At 36.1% G+C, this 18,731-nt stretch overlaps 3 protein-coding genes across 4 annotated transcripts; 2 read left to right on the plus strand and 1 right to left on the minus strand.

Annotated features, from left to right (window-relative positions):
* Positions 1 to 947: 947 nt before the first annotated feature.
* On the plus strand, positions 948 to 8,822 carry LOC126842972 (uncharacterized). The gene is made up of 11 exons (XM_050580236.1): positions 948 to 1,239; positions 4,884 to 5,016; positions 5,128 to 5,270; positions 5,345 to 5,617; positions 5,691 to 5,785; positions 5,855 to 6,035; positions 6,121 to 6,502; positions 6,564 to 6,736; positions 7,262 to 7,494; positions 7,571 to 7,805; positions 8,040 to 8,822. The coding sequence occupies exons 1-11, from the start codon at positions 1,170 to 1,172 to the stop codon at positions 8,234 to 8,236; spliced, it is 2,115 nt and encodes a 704-aa protein (XP_050436193.1). The 5' UTR covers positions 948 to 1,169; the 3' UTR covers positions 8,237 to 8,822.
* A 1,910-nt stretch (positions 8,823 to 10,732) lies between these two features.
* On the plus strand, positions 10,733 to 13,051 carry LOC126843000 (zinc finger protein 664-like). The gene is made up of 3 exons (XM_050580288.1): positions 10,733 to 11,176; positions 11,760 to 11,899; positions 11,966 to 13,051. The coding sequence occupies exons 1-3, from the start codon at positions 10,877 to 10,879 to the stop codon at positions 12,915 to 12,917; spliced, it is 1,392 nt and encodes a 463-aa protein (XP_050436245.1). The 5' UTR covers positions 10,733 to 10,876; the 3' UTR covers positions 12,918 to 13,051.
* An 859-nt stretch (positions 13,052 to 13,910) lies between these two features.
* Positions 13,911 to 18,230, minus strand: LOC126842761 (ubiquitin carboxyl-terminal hydrolase 4-like). Of its 2 annotated transcripts, XM_050579899.1 has the most exons (11): positions 17,820 to 18,230; positions 17,481 to 17,722; positions 16,323 to 17,286; positions 16,166 to 16,259; positions 15,918 to 16,093; positions 15,607 to 15,738; positions 14,890 to 15,545; positions 14,676 to 14,792; positions 14,482 to 14,609; positions 14,162 to 14,305; positions 13,911 to 14,094 (listed from the first exon to the last, which is right to left on the minus strand). In XM_050579899.1, the coding sequence occupies exons 2-11, from the start codon at positions 17,708 to 17,710 to the stop codon at positions 14,057 to 14,059; spliced, it is 2,679 nt and encodes an 892-aa protein (XP_050435856.1). In that variant the 5' UTR covers positions 17,711 to 17,722; positions 17,820 to 18,230; the 3' UTR covers positions 13,911 to 14,056. The 2 variants fall into 2 exon arrangements, with proteins under 2 accessions (XP_050435856.1, XP_050435855.1); XM_050579898.1 differs by having other exon boundaries at positions 17,481 to 18,230.
* Positions 18,231 to 18,731: the final 501 nt, after the last annotated feature.

Genomic DNA, 18,731 nt, shown 5'->3' on the forward strand with positions numbered 1-18,731 from the left:
ACATTATTCACATTCATTTAAAAAGTTAATGGAAAAAAACTACATTACCTATTACGCCCTATGGGATATTGAGTGGTTCACTACAAAAAATGATCACCCTGTATATGTTAACTTCCGTTTGTTTGTATAACGTATATACTCCCTTTGATTTATATTGATACATGGATTGTTATTCGTTTTAATTAAAACTTTGTGAGGCGAATAAAAAACAAAAAAAAATATTATAAGGGACGCGCGAAAACATCAAAGTCCGGAGACGGTTGATTGGCCATTGAAATTTCTCTCGTTTAAGCGAACAAAACAAAAACGACCGAAGGTCCACTTGCGTAACGGGGCCATTTAAAAACGAACGTTTTATTATTATTTTTTTTATCTGTAAATACACGCATAATATGTATACCTATAATAATATGTATGTTATATTATGCGCCGGTTTCACTTTCGTGCGAGCCGGCGTACTTATTTGTAAAGCACTCGTATAACACACGGTAAAATAATAATATGTCCTCCTTTTTTTTTTCAAATAACATTTTTAAAACAAAACGAGAAAAGAAAATATTTAAATAACCGCTATTATATGCGCACGGTCGTCGACGGTGCTGTTGCAATGCACCGTCGAGGCGCTATATTTTTTTTTTTTTACGGGCATTCACGGATGTGTTCATTATTCATATATTATTATTATTATACACGGCTCTTTTTTTTCCCCCCCGATGATTTTTGTCCGTTTCAAGATCGCGGCCGTACCTATTGTATACACACACACACACATAAGCCACAGCAACAGCTAATTGTTACACCTGTCCTGCCACCGACGTGACGTCACCCTCGCGGAGCACGTGACCCGCTCGCCCCGGCAAGGTCGCCGCCTCGTACGACAGCTACTATAAGCCATGCACGCCGGTACGTTAAGTACGGTCTCCTCTTGGTCATGGTGCGGCGTTTAAACGACAGCCGACACGCGACCGCGGCGCATCTGTTGCTTGGACCGAGTGTGACAAAAAAAAAAAAAAACCGAAAAAAAATCAATTCATAATAGTATTATATTATTGAAAATCGTTTCTCCAAAACACTTTTGCCGCATACGCGTATGCACGCAATAGCGCCTGTGTATTCTGTGCGGTAAACGCCAAGCCGTATCCCGGCAGGGAGAAGCGGCAGTCGACGCCATGAAATCTTCGAGGGAAGCACTGCTGGCGTGCTTGGTCTTGGCCGCGCTCGCGTCTAATCCGGCCAACGGTAAGTCATAAAAGATTAAGTCAAAAAACCCATTTCGAAAAACTAAAAACCTACCCCTTTACCACCCCCCCCCATATCTACGGGATACCCCTAGACGTGATGGTGCACACCACTGCACACTTTTGATTTTTCGAAAAATATATTTATAATACATTTTGGGGTTTATTAGAACATTATTTGATGTAACGTTTCTTTTTTTTTTAATGAGTATATTATTTAGCTTAAAATAGGCAAATGTCACATTTCCCTATACGTTACCTTCCCTATTTAACTGAACTACATAGGACGACTTTTTTTAATCCAAAAAAATGTTTGTATCACGTTAAAGCCAGTGTATTTTTCAAAAAACCTATTCTAAGTGTTGGTAACACAGTTTTGCAGACAAGGAAGAAAGGTAAGAAGGGAATGAAGTTTGGTGTAATATCTTTAAAAAACACGCCGAAGTGTTAGCGACGACAATTTGCTATGAATAGTGTAAAGACGTTTCAGTTTTCTTGCCAAGTTTTAAAAGAAAATGTTTTTTTTTTTGCATGGGAAATCTTGTAGGGTTTCAAGATAGAGGTTGACCGTAGAAGAAGTGGATGGATGAGATGAGAAATGTGTGAAATAATGAAGACTAGAGATTTGTGGAAAAGAAAATTTGGCTGGGCTGTCCTATATTTAAAATACTAAATTCGAATAGTACAGCTGTGCTGTTCTAGTTTTTTTCACATAGAAATAGGCAACAACTTTCATTTTAGCTTCAATGTGGAGCTGGGAAGAGATACCTTCTCTGTAAAAGAGTATTCAATAATGTATTTTTGATTTAATTTTTTTACTTGTCGATATTAACTTATTTTGATTATTTTTGATATTTTATTTTTTTGTCAGGTAACGAGGTAATCGGTTCAACGTACCCTGACCTCACTGTAATCATTTTTTTATTAAACTTGAATAACATATAACGACATTAAAAACATTTAATCCAAATTTAAGTCATTGTTTATACTATAAATTGCACTTAAATTTGCACAATTATTAAAACTCCATCGAACCTCTACATTAAGTAATCATTAAAATTGATTACCATTGATACTCATCGATAAATATACAACACAATTTTCACTATATCATTGAAAATTTCCGTTTTAAAACAACTGATCATTTTACGCCCTTTTCATTAACTATAAAAATGCGATTATTAAATCCGATTCGTCCAAAAACTTATCCATTACGGTTAACCATTTAAAAAATGAACACAAATAACATTAAAACGTGAACTTATTAACAAACATTTTCCAAACCACTCCCTCTTTAAAAAAAAAAAAGCTCAATTGTTTTATTTATTTATAGGAAGAACTCATTGAATAATAATGATTTGTTTATGATTTAATTTAAAAAATGTAATTCATTTTAAAAATTGTTTTACTTAAATAGTTTATGTAAAAGGATCTATAAACGTTTCAATGCTAGTAGAAAAAAATCAAATATTAAAGCTGTGTTTTACCGGAAATATTTAGAAACACGCCTATTCTTTGTACGGCTATTTTAATTGTCTGTTATCTGGGTTAGACAATAATATGAGTATTTTTCAACAATATATAACTGTATATAATTTCCGTTAAGTAGTAATAATCTTTGCGGATTTTTAAATAAAGCTAAAATTCACTTTAAATATAATGTAGCGTTTTAAAAAAAAGAGAACACAAAAAAAGTTATTGAACTAATCACATGTCCTTGGAATGGCCATATGCAATTAAAAGGCTAATTGCACGTTTTTCAAATTACCGTTAATTAATAGCGATAGTGTACGCGGGTTGCAAATTACATAACTGGTAATGAATGGTTATACAATAAACTCATTGTTGAAATATTCAAAACGAATAGTGTAAATATATACCTATTGCTTATGTAGGCACGGGTACCAGAAATTTCTCCACAACAAACAAATATATAAACAAAAAATAAATTTCATTAAAACCAAACAAATGCGAATTGTAGGAATGAATGTAGAAAAGTCTTGTCAAATGTTTGTATTATCAGTTTCCCGTCGCCGGCAGGGCAGTGACCGAAAAAAAAATGATAATAATTATTGCATTTATGACATTACTCTTGACGGCTATTAATGATTGTTCGAGTTGATAATGATGAAAAGTTACAATACGTAAAGTTGCAAGTGTGTTTTCTGTACAGGTGAACAGCTAAACGAGAGCCACTGTGCAGAGACAAAACATTCAATGCAAAATATTTAAAAATATGTGCATTAATGGACATTGTTTTTTATTCGGTAAACTTTTCAGATTAATGCGAACGTTCAAATTATAAATAAAATAAAATTGCATTTTCGTATTAAAACAAACGCATTGTTTTATGAAAGTACATAAAGGATTTTATTTTTTAATATAATGAAAAGTTCGTCTCTTACAAACTTAAAAGATCATTTTTTTTTTTGTTTACTTTTTTTTGCTTGAATAAACACAGTGCACACCTCATATTTTTCAAATCAATACCTACGAATAAAAAATATGTAGGTAGGTAAAGAAGGTTTTTTTTAGAAAACCAATTATTTGGTAGTATTATTATTATTATTTTTTACAATGATTATGTCGGTGGTTTATTTTATACTCCAAAACGAATCGAGACTAACGTCAACACAAAACGCAATGCTTACAAATATTTGAGATTGGTACAAATAAAAAAAACTAAGAAGGAATAAAGGACCGTTTAACATATTACTATGCTGTTCCGCTTTGTTTTCCAAGTCGTTCGCACTCGGTGGGGAATCGTTTTCATGTTCAGCCGATCGCGATAACGATGTTTGTAATAATAAATTATAATCAAACGTTCATTAGTCTTGGCCTAAGACCGCCTGTGTGTCGTAACACAAAATTCTCATACTTTAGAACCTAAGTCCTAACGTAAAAATAATACACAATTGCCGTTGACCTTCGTTGCGACCAAGCATGTACAGCACACGTCTGTTATGAACAATATGGGCAAGTCGAACATGTCCCCTGCGATGAACAATAACATGACAATATTCACTTACCTACACACGGCGTAGGTACACTGTTACACTTAGACCTTCTTATTGGAACGTCCAAAAAGAGCTTGGTAGAAATTATTTTTTATTTTTTCCTCCTGTGACTTACCGACGAGAAAAATCGATATTATACAACAACGTGGATCGTCAGGCGTTCTTTTTTTTGTTACATTTATTACATTTTTTAAAATGCCATTTATGTACCAACGTTTTCAACACAGTACAATTATTAATATATAATATAATAAAATCCAGTGACGCAGCTATTGAACGAGTCGGAGGAGGGAAGGGGTGGCAAAGCTGATCAGTAGCTTTCACGTTACGTAATGCGTTACCTTGTGATGAACTGAATACTTAAAAGTTAGTCAACAATAGATATTATTTTCTTTGTAAAAATTAAAAATGAGAAAATACAAAGATTACTTCTTTTTAATATAGCAAATACTGTTACGCTATAATAAATAAATAAACAACATTTACTCAAATGAATTAATTTACCCAAATTTAAGCAGTTATAACTTTTTTATTTATTTATACTTCCGGGACGACTCAACATCCTACATTGTAGTTGCACTGCTGTTGAAAACAAATGGTATTTTTTTAAATGTTTACAATTTTTTAGGCCAAGATTGCCCCGGTGGCATGCCCGTGACGTACGTCAAGTACAGTAACGCTGCACCCAGGTCTGTGGTGCAACCGATTTTGCTGTACGCCAGTGTGCCCGGCGTCGCCATCACAGCTGAATGCTACAACAGGTAAGCTAAGTGCACGCGAGTAAAATTAGAAGTTAAATTAATAGTAAAATAAAGAGTAGTTATGGATTAACGCGTTTGATACTTGTGAAAAATGCATATTACACTTGACAGATGCCGGAAGTCGATGGACTGCGCCGGATTCATAATAGACTACCCGTCGACTTCGTGTTACCGGGTTCCGAACATGGGCAGTTCGACGGACAACATTGTCGTCAGTTCTAATTCGAATTTCTTCAGAAAAGCTTGTTTGCGAGGTGTGTGTCCGAAGACGGTAATGCAAACGGTTTAGCGGAAAAATCAAAATCAACTGTTTTTTATTCTCCCCCAGTTCCCGACAGTTGTAACCGCAAAGCGTGGCCCGTCGAAGTGTCCATGGACTACGAGCTGACCGGCTTCCAGTTTTCGGTCATACCCAACGTGGTGGACAAGTGGCAGTGCGCCCAACAGTGTCTAGATCAAAATTGCAAGTCTGCCAACTACTACCGGAAGTCGAGGACGTGCTCGTTAAACTCGGAGACACGCCGGACCAAACCGGCGGCGTTCAGCCCAAGTCCGAATCAAGTGGAATACCTAGAAAACCAGTGTTCCGGTCTGCCGCCAGGTAGGAGTATATTATGTTTTTTGCATTTAAACTATAACGAGATTTGTCGATTACTTTTATAAACGCTTTGTAGGCATCAACGAATTCCAATCGTGCTGGCACGAACCAGTGTTCAACAGGACATTGCAGCAGGTCGACTTGCAAGTGGAAAACATCAACATCGAACAGGTACGGGCTAATAGTTCGAAACGACCGTGTCGGTGTCGTCTGACAATAATTCTTGTAATCGATATTTAGTGTAAAGAGAGGTGCGAGACGGAAGAGTACTTCACCTGCCGAGGCTTCACGTTCAAGTGTCCGACCAATGCTTTCTACGGCGGTAGCATTTGTCTATTGCACAGCGACGACACGTTTACCGCCGGTCCTTTGATCCCGTCCACGTGCGCCACATACGTGGAACGGATCAATTGCATCGACCGTGAGTGCATTAGACCCGTGTGCCCATCCCGAGGGTTTCCATGACGTTGGTTACAGTAATTATTATTTTTGCGATTGGTTTTCAGTAAGCGTCTCGTGTAGCGACACGATGATGACGGTGGCGTTGAGATCGCCGGGCTTCAAGGGCCGGATGTTCGTTCTGGGCAGACCGGAAGAGTGCGGCGTCAACGGTCGACACATGGACACCACGACGATGACATTGCCGATCACGGAAAACCATATGCAGCGGAACCCGTGTGACGTACTGGTGGCGAGATCCGGCCACAGCGACAGGAAGCTGGCCACGGCTGTGGTGGTCGTCCAGCACCATCCGATCATACAGACCGTCGGCGACAGGGTGACCCGGCTATCGTGCTCAGTTGGCTTGGACTCGAGGTACGCGTCGTCGCTGGGATCAAGACCGCAGAACATAACCTTGGACGCAACTTTCGGTGTAGCCGAACCCACGTGAGTAGTACACCCCGCCGTCTCTTTCAAGTCCGTTCGGTAAAATTAAATTGTTTTTTAGCATCCACAACACCGTGTACAACGACGGCGGATTCGACGCCAACGGTTTAGTCGGTTCCGCCAACCTGGTAGCCAAAATGAGAATCTTGGAAGTGGGACGAGGCGCGAAAAAAGTCTCCGAAGTGACACTTGGCGATGAGCTAGAGCTACGCATCGACGTCAACCATCCATACAGTAAGACCACGCTGTGTAAAATGGTTTTTAGTTTATCTAGCGCGGACCGGGCTTCACATTTTGTGCTTATTATGAACGAAAATCAAAAATATGAATGCCATTTCAAAAATACCAACGCATTTATTCATAATACATATTTCATTAGCTATTTTCAGCTGCCATTTTTCATTTCTCATTTACAAATGAAAGAAAACATACTGTCTAAAACCAATACATTTTAGCTATTATTATATATTATTGACACTTTTTCGATAATGATAGTGGTATTGTGGTATAATGCAAGAGTTTTGGTAATGTGGGCTTTCCAACCATGTCTTACCTCGCTGATGGTCAGTTTCCAAAATATTCCCATGCTTGCAACATCGCCGTTTTCATTGAGCTGAGCAAATAAACGTGTTCACAACAAAAATATCTATACAAATTTTATTTTTAACACGCGCTGTTCGATATAATTTAAGGGCAAAATAAATTCTGGTTGTACAATGATTAATGACTATTCTCTAAGGGTTGTGTCACGTTTTGCAGACGCCACGAAACTTAGAGCCGGCCATTTGGTGGCCAGCTCGGGAGATGGACTCGACTCGCTGTTGCTTTTGGACTGGCGAGGTTGTCCCCCGGAACCGGCCACATTTCCGGTACTTGACTTCATGCCACCAAACTCCATGGTGGCCAGGTTCAAGGCTTTCAGATTCCCTTCGTCGCCCGTGCTTCGGTTTAGCCTCATGTTGATGTTTTGCGATCAAGACTTTTGCAAACCGGTAAGCTCCTATTAATAATATATACCAGTGTGTGCAAACCATTATTTTTACCATGTCCTATTGTGACTATGTGTAGAGCGATTGTGGCAACGGACAGTTGTCTTACGGGAGGCGTCGACGGGCCGTACCGCCTTCGCCGTCGCCGTCAACAGTAGAGGGTAAAGCGAAAGAAGTACCGTTGCAACTGGCTATTGTGGTGCGGTCGTTAGAGGAACAAGAAGAAATCGCAGCCAGTCAAAATCTAATCAACGGCAACGCGTCATCGTCCACCGCTGTCGAAGATAGGTCGCCCAGGAAATTAGTAGCATCAGGTTCGTCTCCAGAGTATAATACATAACATCTTATATAAACAGAGTGATTAAAACGGATGAAAATACTAAATAAATAGGAGACATCGAAAGCAATATATACAAAAAAAAAAAACTACGAATGTATAAGACTAAATTATGCTTTGTTTGTGTGACCTATACCTCAATCTTGAAATAGTCTTGAGTCTGCTTAAACTCGAATAATTGCAAGTGTTAATTCATTGTTCTGTTCTTCAGTTTTTCGCGCTAACGAATTGTGTATATCCTGGACGACGGGCTTGGCTATTGTATTCATTCTGGTCGCCGTGCAAACGCTAATCGTTCTGGCCTGTTGGTCCTGTCTCAGACAATCCAAGCAAAAAGCTCTGAACGACAGAGTGATATTGACTTCTGACTTTCAGCCCAGACACGTCACTTGGGCCGATCACCAGTGAACGCGTTACCATGTACCCTACCTACCTAGTTATATATTTGTTATTAATATTACAATGAAAATGTTTACCAATTTTTTTTTTTCAAATAACTATGTAAAATCAAAAAATTATTTTTATAAATCCCCGTTATTGTAATTATTTAGAGGCATTAATGGAATATGTTTTCTTTTTTCATCTTTGTATTATTATAAACTTTTTTCGTCGGACCTACTGCATGTGCTAACAATTTTGACAAAGCCTTCTCTTTCGCTAGTTTTATTTCATTAGTGCTTACATAAACGATAAATAATCACGGTTATTTTTACCACATATATTTTAATCAAAATGCATGAATCACTATGTATTTTTTTTTTTTTTTTATTAGCTGTTAATAATATGAATTATGATTTTCAAATAATATACTCCGTTTTTGACCCTAATATCTATATAGATTGTTTCAGTTCGTTAAGTGATAAGATGATTTTATAATAATTATTATTTTTATGGAGTTTAATAGTTTTAACGTATTGACATGTTCCTATATGACTTGCTGTACAATAAAATATTATAATAACTGATGGTTAGACGTTAAAAAGGACGTGTGTATAATGTTTAGCGATCTGGGCCGCCATTTAAATAAACTTTGCTTCCTCTTATTCGTTTATTATTGCCTATTATTCCTGGCATTCTATCAAATCCACTATTCAATCTAAATTCAAAATTTGCAGGTTTTTTCTAGTCTCCTATATCAAGTTTAGAATACAGTTCACTTACAATCAGAGTTACCTACAGTTGATGCAAATTAATCATTGATAACTAAATATATAGGAGCAGCCAATTTATTTACGTTTTCTTAGCGGATATATCTATGCTGGTGATTCTTTTTATTAATTAATACAGTTAAAATCTGTTTCTGACATAGAATACAAAAAGTCAAAACTTATAGTACTAAAAATGGAAAAACTTTAAAAACACTAAGTAAAAGGTAACTAAAAAAAAATTCCTAAAAAGTAAAAGCAAAAAAATATATTTATTTTCATCCGGACAATTTCATATAAACGTCACTATCAATCGACACCAAGATAAAGCTGATAAAGATCAGACGATAAAGCTGTAGTTGTGCGTAGATACATCTTGTAGGCAAAGTACTTAAAAACACATTTAAGTCCCAAATATAATTTTTGTTAAACGTAAATCATAATATTCGTTGCAAACGTTTATGTCTTTCTCAGAGTATTTCTCCTATTTATCATGGCGAATATTTTCAGTTTTTTTTTCAAAACGTGAGTCGCACGTTTACACACATTTATCTGTTGTGAATTATTGCAGTACATGCAGATGTACACGCTATATACAGATATAGCGATTTTTATTTTACCGTTATTCGGTAGGCATATTTTACGGGACCATTTCATTAGTTAAGTTCAGTATTTTATTCGGTACAATTTACGAACCTTCAAACACGTTTCAAGCTGAATAATTTACTTACACAACTTGTACACAATGTGTACATAAATATATATCAGTCAACGGGGTTTACAGCGTTTTGTAAGTTTGATAATATGACTTAATAAAGTTTCAAATGGTTCTCGTTGCCCTACATGACTTCGTTCAAAAGTTATGCAAATAAGTAATTTAAATATGTAATAATATACCTCGAACAAAGAGCAACAGGGTTTACTATAAACAAGATGTCCGTTTCTCTCGTACAATTATTTAAAAAAAATTGCTCGTAATTGTTAACTTGTTAATGGCCCTTCCGTCGCAGTTTTGCTTGAAAATCAAATAGGTGTAGTTTTAAACAAAATGGATTAAATTTAAACAAATACCGTGTAAATCCATCTAGGTTTAATAGTACTATATAATTAGTAAAGCTTAAATAAAATTAAATGTTAGCTAAATGTATGACAACAGTCATTGATAACTTTTGGTCAACGCATAAGTTTTAATTTTCCATAAAATCGGTTCGACTTATGTAATTTAAAGTAAAGCAAAGTAAGGTACACAAAATATATTATAGTATTAGCTGCAGTCAAACGCATTGGAGATGAAACAAATTGACATTTTAAAATGTCTCTAAGGACAATTATAGTTTAAATACATTGCCTAAGATGAATTATGTAATGTTTATCGTTTATCATGAATACTATTTTTTTTATTTACAACATTTTTAGTCTTTCAATATTTTTTTTTCAGTACTTCGAATTACAGTAGGTAAGTAGCATATAAATATAACTAAATTTGTTTATAATATCATTTAGGTACTCAATATATAATAAGTGGTGCGTTTGTAGAGCAGCATCTAAAATCTACATCACGACAAAAATTAAAACCTTTAGCGGAGGCACAAGCCACTAAAATCGGGTGAGAGTACATAATATTTCATATTATCTCCATCGATGAACATCCTGCGAATTTGCTATGCGATTACTGCCGGTTGTAGGCTGGCTGCACTGTACAAACCCGCTCCGTTATCTAAAGATTTTCGCCACCTTATCATCAGCTGCCTGTCAACTTGTAAACACACACACATACACCACCTGAATAATTTTAGTTTACCCATTATAAAACTTTTTTTTGTTTGCAATACTGTGTCTGCTTTAACCGATGCAGAACAGTGTAAAATGCGTATGATCCAAGGCAACAGCAGCCCGTGATACAATGCCGCCCGACAAGTCGTCGACCGTCGTGCAATGTGCACGCGACCACACCACCGAACTGTCTAAAGTATGCCGGTTGTGTCTGTCCGTCGTGGACTGGCCGATCAGCGTGTTCGACGAGTTGGCCACCAAAATTACACAGTGTCTTCAGATCCACATATCCCGCACGGACTCGTTACCAAAACAAGTATGCAGTAAGTGCAAGGACACGGTCAACGAGTTCCATGCATACTACAGCAACGCGCTGGAATGCCAGAAACAGCTAGACCAGCTAGTGGACGTCCAACAAGCCAACAACATGGTCAGTACCCGAAGACCATTCCCACCCCATCGATTGTCCGGCGTTCCGTTTGGATAATCTGTACGAATTTCTGAAACTAACACCTGAGACGTTGCGCAATATGTCGATCATAAAGGCCTATTAGTCTGGTTTCGTGATCGTTCTGTCGATTATTGTGTGATAACATTGCGGTCATTGCTTCCTCCAGTAGAACCACATTGTTTTTAGAATTTTAGTTTATAGTAAAATATTTATTTATAAGGATAGAACAGTGTGTTAAATTTAAAAAATGCCTATCAATATTTCCCACAAAAATTTGAAAATAATTTTTCAATATCATAACTTTTTATGATTAACGTGAACTTAAAAAACATTTTGAATATTATTCTAAAGAAAAACTATATCCAGTAAAGCACCATATCTATCTTATATACTGAATTTTCCTATTGTTTTTTTGCCTCTGTATCAGTTTTATTGTCTAATACTTAAGAAATTCTTTGTTAAACAATCTTCTTCAATGATTATTCTCGCAAATCTTTTCGATATCTTATTTTACAATAATCCTGTAGTATTTTTGCAATAAAACATTTTCTCTTTTTTGTAGGCTTCTAGTAGTTTTGAACCGGTGGTCACCATCAATTATGATAACATCGAATATAAATCGGAATACAATAATGAACCTGAACGAGATTGGTCGGATGGCAACCAATCTGACGTCGAAACGAAACCCATCAATCTAGACCAGTAAGTAGAAAATAAATGTATAATACATCTTGTCTATTCTGATTTATTGTGTATTGTTTAATATAGGACTACCAGCTGTGATAAAGATAAACCTGTCAAGACTAAAACTTGCCGCAAACTGAAAATCAAACTATTTAAATGTACCAAATGTGAAGAATCTTTCAACACCAAAAATGCTCTCAAAGTACACAAAAACGACACACACCCGCACTCCGAGTACAAATGCAATTGTTGTGATAAAACTTTTGACACAATGTGCGCTCGTCAAAAACATAAAAAAGAGGAACATCCGAGTGTAACTTATTCGTGCGACACTTGCGATTATCGGACGCCATACAAGAGTCGTATGCAGTACCACGAAAACAGACACAAAAAAGTCTACAGTGTGTTCTGCGACACTTGTCAAGCAGGCTTTTTCAACAAAGACGAATTGGCCACGCACGAAATCAAAAACCATGGGGCCGAACCATACCAGTGCGACAGGTGCAGCAAGCTGTGTACATCGAAAACTAACTTGTACAGTCATATGAAAGTGCATACAACTTCTGCCGAATCCGTCAGTTACCAATGTGAAACCTGCGGCAAAGCGTTCAGGCGTATAGGAAGCTACAGGCGACACATCCAGTCGCATTTGGGACTGAAATATGAGTGTTCTTATTGCAAAAAATTGTTGAGCTCGGCACATCACTTGAAGTTGCACGTGCGCATCCACACCGGCGAGAAGAATCATGTGTGTGAAATGTGTGGAAAAGCATTCACGGTCAGCAAATACCTAGTCGAGCACAAAAGAATACACACTGGTGAGCGGCCCTTTAAATGTGATCTCTGTTCCAAGGGTTTTACGCAGAAAACATCTTTGCGTATTCACACCAGATGGCATACAGGCGATCGTCCGTATAAATGTGACGTGTGCGATGACCGTTTTGTGATCAACACATTCTTGCAGAGACACATTAAAAAACACCATCCAAATTTAGTTGAACCTATTCAAAATTCTACTGCTGTTCAACAAATATAACATAGTCATCTTATATTATTTCAACGACAGATTAAAATGAGAATAGTTCTCTTTTAAGTTATAATAATGTTCTTTTTACTAAGTTGGTACTTGTATATATTTTCTTTTGTAGTTGGTTTCATAATTTGAATGTAATAATAGAATGTTATGTAAAATATAAAAAACTTGATAATCATATTATTGTTTTAAGTATGTTGTTATTTGTTAATTGTACAATTAGTTTTATTCCAAATTGTTTTAAGTTTTCGACAAATAGTAAACATTGTGGTAGTTTGAAATGTGTTCCTAATCAGTTTATTACCCCTTATAAAGTTAATAGAAGCTTAATTAATATAATTAAAAATGTACATACCATTTTTAATTAAAAAAATTATGAGAATTTTTATTTTAATATAAAAATGTATTAAAACAATTCCAAGGTCTGGTACATGTATAGACATTTTTACAAAATCAAACAAGAATTAATTATGATACACAAAATTGTTGTTTACCTGGTTTATTAATATTAAGAATTGGCACCAATTTAATTAGTATAAAAACAAACTGCTAAAAATATAATTGACTCGAGATGATAAATTTGATGTCTGTCTACTCTCTTATATCGACAATTTTGAAAATCTATTTGATTATGAAAAACTTTAAATTTACCATGAAATAAAAAGATGAATTTATTGTTATACTTTAAAACTGGTCTAAAACTAACAAAATATTCCAGTTTTTTTTTTTTTAATGTCACAATTACAAATTGTATAAGAAGTAGTCTTTTTCATTACAAGCCTAAAAACTGAGCAATAGTTTTTTAAAAAATGTACACACAAGGAAGGAATTTCCTTGAAAATATTGTTTAAACAAGATTTCAAATGCATAAAAAGAGTCTGTTGTTTTTTTTTACTTTTTTTATAGTGACAAGTTTTACATATAGGAATTTCACAAAAGCGCTACAAAAATGTAATAAAGAAATACGTTAGGAATAATAGTAACAAAGCAACAAAATAAGTAATAAAAACTGCAAACAATTTTTCCAACAATTAATACTTGTTGGGTCCTTTACCTTTGATGAATTATAATTACAAATTCTTAATTGTATAATTGCTATGTACATTAATTGATGGGACTACACTCAGTCCGTTTCTTTTATTTTAATGCCCCGACGAATCTGCGTCATCGTCAAGTAACCCTAGAACATGTTAATCACAGCGTTTAAACAATTTCAAATTTTTCAAATAAGTATTACAAATAAATACCTTGTTTCTTGTAGAACAAAATGTATGCGTTACAATGATCTTCTTGTCCCGGCTCAGTCTTGGTGGTGGTTTCATCATTATAGTAATACCACTCGTCAGACTCTGCATGTTTAGTGTACGCTGTATAATGACCCATCGACGTGCCTAAGAAAAACAAAACAGTATCTAATATATTAAGCGTTCTATGACAGTGGCAGGTCATGCCTATGTACGATGGTGTGGTGACCGACAAGGTGCTTTGATCAGTTTGATCATAGTTTACACAATATGTTATTAAACACTATCGGGGGCAACTTTACATCGATCATAATAAAACTCACTTCCTGTGTGGCATACACAAGCATACAAGTCATAAACAACATCTTTTGAAGGATCCAATTTTAAACCGTCCAAAGGAAATACAACACTGTCTTGAAGTTTAATACCCCAGTTTTCATGGAAAACAAACCTAAAATACATTTTTTTAAATATTAAATACACTTGTTTATTTGCATTGTTGTTAGGTCACAAATACCTTTTTAAATAAACAATTAAGCACTTAGGATACTTAGATATAGATAACGTTTTGGTAGCGCACTGATTCTTCTCACAACGAGGACACCACCAAGGATTGTTTTCGTCTAAAATTTCACTAGAGTAAAATAATAAAAAAAACATTTATAAATTTTCATTGATTCTTTGTTTATCAATTTGAATTCATTATGATGTTATCAATAATTTTATTTTACCTTTGGCTAAAAGCATTTATACAATCGTAAATGGAAAGTGGGTGGTTTGATCGCATTTGTTCAATTGAACCAGAATGCATTTCAGTCTCGAGTAAATTGGGGTCCACCAAACTTTCAAAGACGACAGCCAGTGTATCCCCACTGTGGAACTTGATGGACCCACTTTTGGGTATTGGGCAACCGCTACAGTGTGTGTCCCACATACACCTTGAGCACATGGTTCCTTGACCGTCGACCAACGACAAGGAAAAATCCTCGTCGTATGGATGGAGTTTAGCCACTTCGGCATACAATAATTCTGCAGATAATTCATTAGGCAAACGAACCAAGGCTGGTCGTCCAATCAAGCCTTTGTCGTCAGCTTGTTTGATAACGATAGGAATGGTCAAACGACGTGTTGATTGGTTTACGTCAATTGCAGGTTGTTCGACAGGAACTAAATCGACTTTAGGATCTATACGCACTCGGCATACGGGACAGTCCATTTTGTCTTTTTCGCCGCTTGAGTGTACACAACTCATTTTGATACATTCTTCACACAACACGCAAGTACAGTTGTTAACATCTTTATGGTGTACCATATCGGGTTTACACTCTAAACATATAGTACAGGTTTCGCCTTGTTCCGTTGCTCCAGAATCCAATTCCATCACTTCCTGTAGGAAAAAATTACCAAACTCAAATGTCACTGTTTTTCAATTTTTTTTTTTTACTTACGTCAAATAGATCTCCTTCTGAATGTTTTCCATTTTTTCCACCGTTTATGAGATCTGTGTTAATTTCCAACACTTCAAAAGCAAACAAATTTCGATTACTATAATCCACACTTCTCACTAAATGGTCATCATTCTGTAAGCAACAATGAAACGTTAATAATTTAATCAGTGTTGGTAAAAAAAACCCAAACTCTTAAGGGTTTCTTTTGTTTAAGTTCATCAAATGTTTGTTATCTAACAAAAAATGTGTTATTGAATTTCTGTAATTACAAAAAAACTGCTAACCTAATACAAACCGAACAACAAGCTTACCAATATTTTAGATATGTGTTTGTTAAACACTTCAGCTACAACCAGTTGGTCAGCATTTTTATCTTCACCGATCAAATGAACTAATTCGCTTTTAACCTTTTTGATACTATCCTGTTTGTTGACAGTAATCAAGTACTTGATTGGAGCTTTGTTTGTTGGGCTAACAAACGTCACATCTAAATTAAATTAAATTACACTAATGAGGTAGGTAGTTTGCCGAAATAATATCCTTAATGATTTTATCTTACACATTTGTTGTTCAGTAGCGTATGGTAAAGGTACAGAGAGGTACATGAACGGTTCATGCATAACAGAAACATATTTGCATTCTGAACATGTAACCTATGAAAAAAAATGTTTTTAAAAATGTAGATAAATTAATACTTTGAAGAAGAATTTACTTACAGAACTCTCAAACTGTCCTTGGAAAATCCTATTTATTACAGATTCTTGACGTTTCTCGACCACAGAAGACCCTATCGAGTCTGCTTCAACCATTTCGCTCTTCAATACGATATTGTCATCTAGTTTTACTCGCTTAAGATCAATGAGGTTTGAGTCTGAAGAGGAATCACAACACATTTCTCTTTTTCCGTTCAACAAATCGTTTACACGGACTTTAGTCTTGAGTTTGTTTGAGTCACATACCAATTTTGTGCTATCAACTGAAGGTACAAGTGCGTTTATCTCACAAGTGTTATTTTTTTTCTGTTGCAAGTCTCCGTTTTCGATAATTCTGTCGGACAAAGCTAGTGTAAAATCTAAGTCGGTCGAACTAACAGCAGACTCTTCAATGTCACGTGGCAAGAGTTTCCTCGGGTTAGACGACTTACGAGTCTTGCGAGATGCAGTCGCCTTGTAATGTTTGGCAAAATGCAATAGCAGCTCATCATTCAGACTGTCTAACAACAAGGCCAAGAACTCCTGGCAGTCGTGCTGGCTACAATCCCGGAACTGTGCGTACCGTTTGCCAAGAACATATTTGAACTGATGTGGGTTAATGATGCTAAATTGACCATGCCAAACGCGCTTGACGAGATCTGCAAACTGCTCAATCAAAGTATCTTCAGATCCGTCGGTATCGAAATTTAAAAAATATGAAACTAAAAATTCTGTTGATAAGAGGGCTTGTAGACCAGCGCTCATGAAACACGTGTTGCCGAGATTGCGAAGGCCACAGACGCCTATTTCAGTCGGAGGGTCGGATAGATCAGCATCGGCAGTGAAAATAGAGTTTAATCCAAGGTTTGGCGTGTCTGCTCGCGAAGCGTTGAGAACATTAAACTCTTCAAAATCGTTTGGTCCTTGTAGGGGTATGGGAAAATTGGAATTGGTTGATGTCGGGAAGCACGAAGCGGAATCTTCATTCCTAATCAAACAAAAGATGTTTATAATCATGGGAAATCAGACGAGTAAATAAAAACATATATCAATTATAAATGCGTTTAAAACATAATTAGTTGCCAAGCAAAAATTGGTCTAACAAAAAACCTTGGTCAACTTAAATTGTAATAATAACAATGACAATGTCAATAGATATATATGAACAGGTCACTGACTCACCAAGAACTGTCGATCGTCATCATCTGCGAAGGTTCATTACTACGTAGAAAAGAGTCAGCGTCAGTGATTTCGGACAGCTCGGGCAGGGTTTTCGGAAGGTCCTTGTCGAGGTCTTCAGCCAGAAACGCGGAATCCCCAAAGTTTGGCTCTTTGGCGTCTGCTCTCAGATAATCGTAACGGTTGCTGTGCAACGAACTCAGAATAGATGTGTCGACCTCCGAAGTTTCCATATGTCGTGCGGTCTGCATAACAGGTTGCATTCAAACATTAATTCGTAGATTGATGAGACAAGCTGGTGCGGCGACAGACAATGGGGTAGATTATTTTTTCTTTACACACCTGAGAACCGAAAATGTGCCGACGCCGGTTTTATTAGGCAGACGTAATAAAACACAACAAATCTGTATTGGACAAACGGTTTATAATTTTTTAGCAAGTAGTTTTCCGTCGGACGAGACGAGAGATCAGTCGATTTACCGCGCTCAGATGCACACAACACGCGAGTAATTTACACGGCACCGAAATAATATTATCGTTGACGGCCGACGATTCCGATTATTTAACAATGCATAATAATAAAAAAATAAATAATAATAATATTTTAATAAATCTTATACACTACGTTCGTTGTTGACCGCGAAACGGCATTATCAACGTTCAACGACGATATGGTAAAAAATATTAAAAAAAAATAACGCTCGACTGCGAATGAAATATTGTGTCTATCGCGATTTCTTTTTGTTGGGTATGGACCACAGAAGAAAACATTGAAAATGTTATTTATCGTTTTTTGAGGTTATGCGGTTTCAGAGAGGCAACTTACTGCAGCTGCTGTACACACGTACAAACTCACACACTCACCCGCGACACGCACACACACACAGTTCCGCAACATACTCCTTGGAACCGGCAATACCGGCTTTGCAACGTCCTTGACGTGGGGACGCGCGGGAAAAAATCGATATTTTATCAAATCGTCGTTGTACTTTCATTGGCGTCGAGACAAAAAAAGATTAAGTCAATTTTTACATATATAAGTCTTTTGGCTGGGTGCCAGGTGGTCTATCAACATTACCGGTGAATGGGGGTAAGGGGGTTATCCTGTGTTTTGATCGTCTAGCTCTAGGACAATGAGGTTTTTTATTTTAAATAAAAAAAGGATGTCATATTTTAGTTGTCTTATCAAAATATGCTAATGCTTTTCTAAAAAATGATTAAAAAAATTAAAAATTGGAACTAAAATTTAAAATT

The sequence above is a fragment of the Adelges cooleyi genome, unplaced genomic scaffold (genome assembly GCF_023614345.1).
Source record: "Adelges cooleyi isolate 19-005CV unplaced genomic scaffold, UGA_ACOO_1.1 ACOO_flye_CR_arks_rails_tigmint_CR_PRNA_574, whole genome shotgun sequence".
Lineage (NCBI taxonomy): Eukaryota > Metazoa > Arthropoda > Insecta > Hemiptera > Adelgidae > Adelges > Adelges cooleyi.

Coding starts and splice junctions, on each gene's coding strand:
- LOC126842972 (XM_050580236.1), top strand. CDS start 1,170: ATGAAATCTTCGAGGGAAGCACTGCTGGCGTGCTTGGTCTTGGCCGCG. Junction 5,271..5,344: donor CAGAAAAGCTTGTTTGCGAG/GTGTGTGTCCGA, acceptor ATTCTCCCCCAG/TTCCCGACAGTTGTAACCGC. Junction 5,786..5,854: donor AAAACATCAACATCGAACAG/GTACGGGCTAAT, acceptor ATCGATATTTAG/TGTAAAGAGAGGTGCGAGAC.
- LOC126843000 (XM_050580288.1), top strand. CDS start 10,877: ATGCCGCCCGACAAGTCGTCGACCGTCGTGCAATGTGCACGCGACCAC. Junction 11,177..11,759: donor TCCAACAAGCCAACAACATG/GTCAGTACCCGA, acceptor TCTTTTTTGTAG/GCTTCTAGTAGTTTTGAACC. Junction 11,900..11,965: donor AAACCCATCAATCTAGACCA/GTAAGTAGAAAA, acceptor TGTTTAATATAG/GACTACCAGCTGTGATAAAG.
- LOC126842761 (XM_050579898.1), bottom strand. CDS start 17,740: ATGCAACCTGTTATGCAGACCGCACGACATATGGAAACTTCGGAGGTC. Junction 14,793..14,889: donor ATAAATGCTTTTAGCCAAAG/GTAAAATAAAAT, acceptor ATTTTACTCTAG/TGAAATTTTAGACGAAAACA. Junction 14,095..14,161: donor TTTGTTCTACAAGAAACAAG/GTATTTATTTGT, acceptor AACATGTTCTAG/GGTTACTTGACGATGACGCA.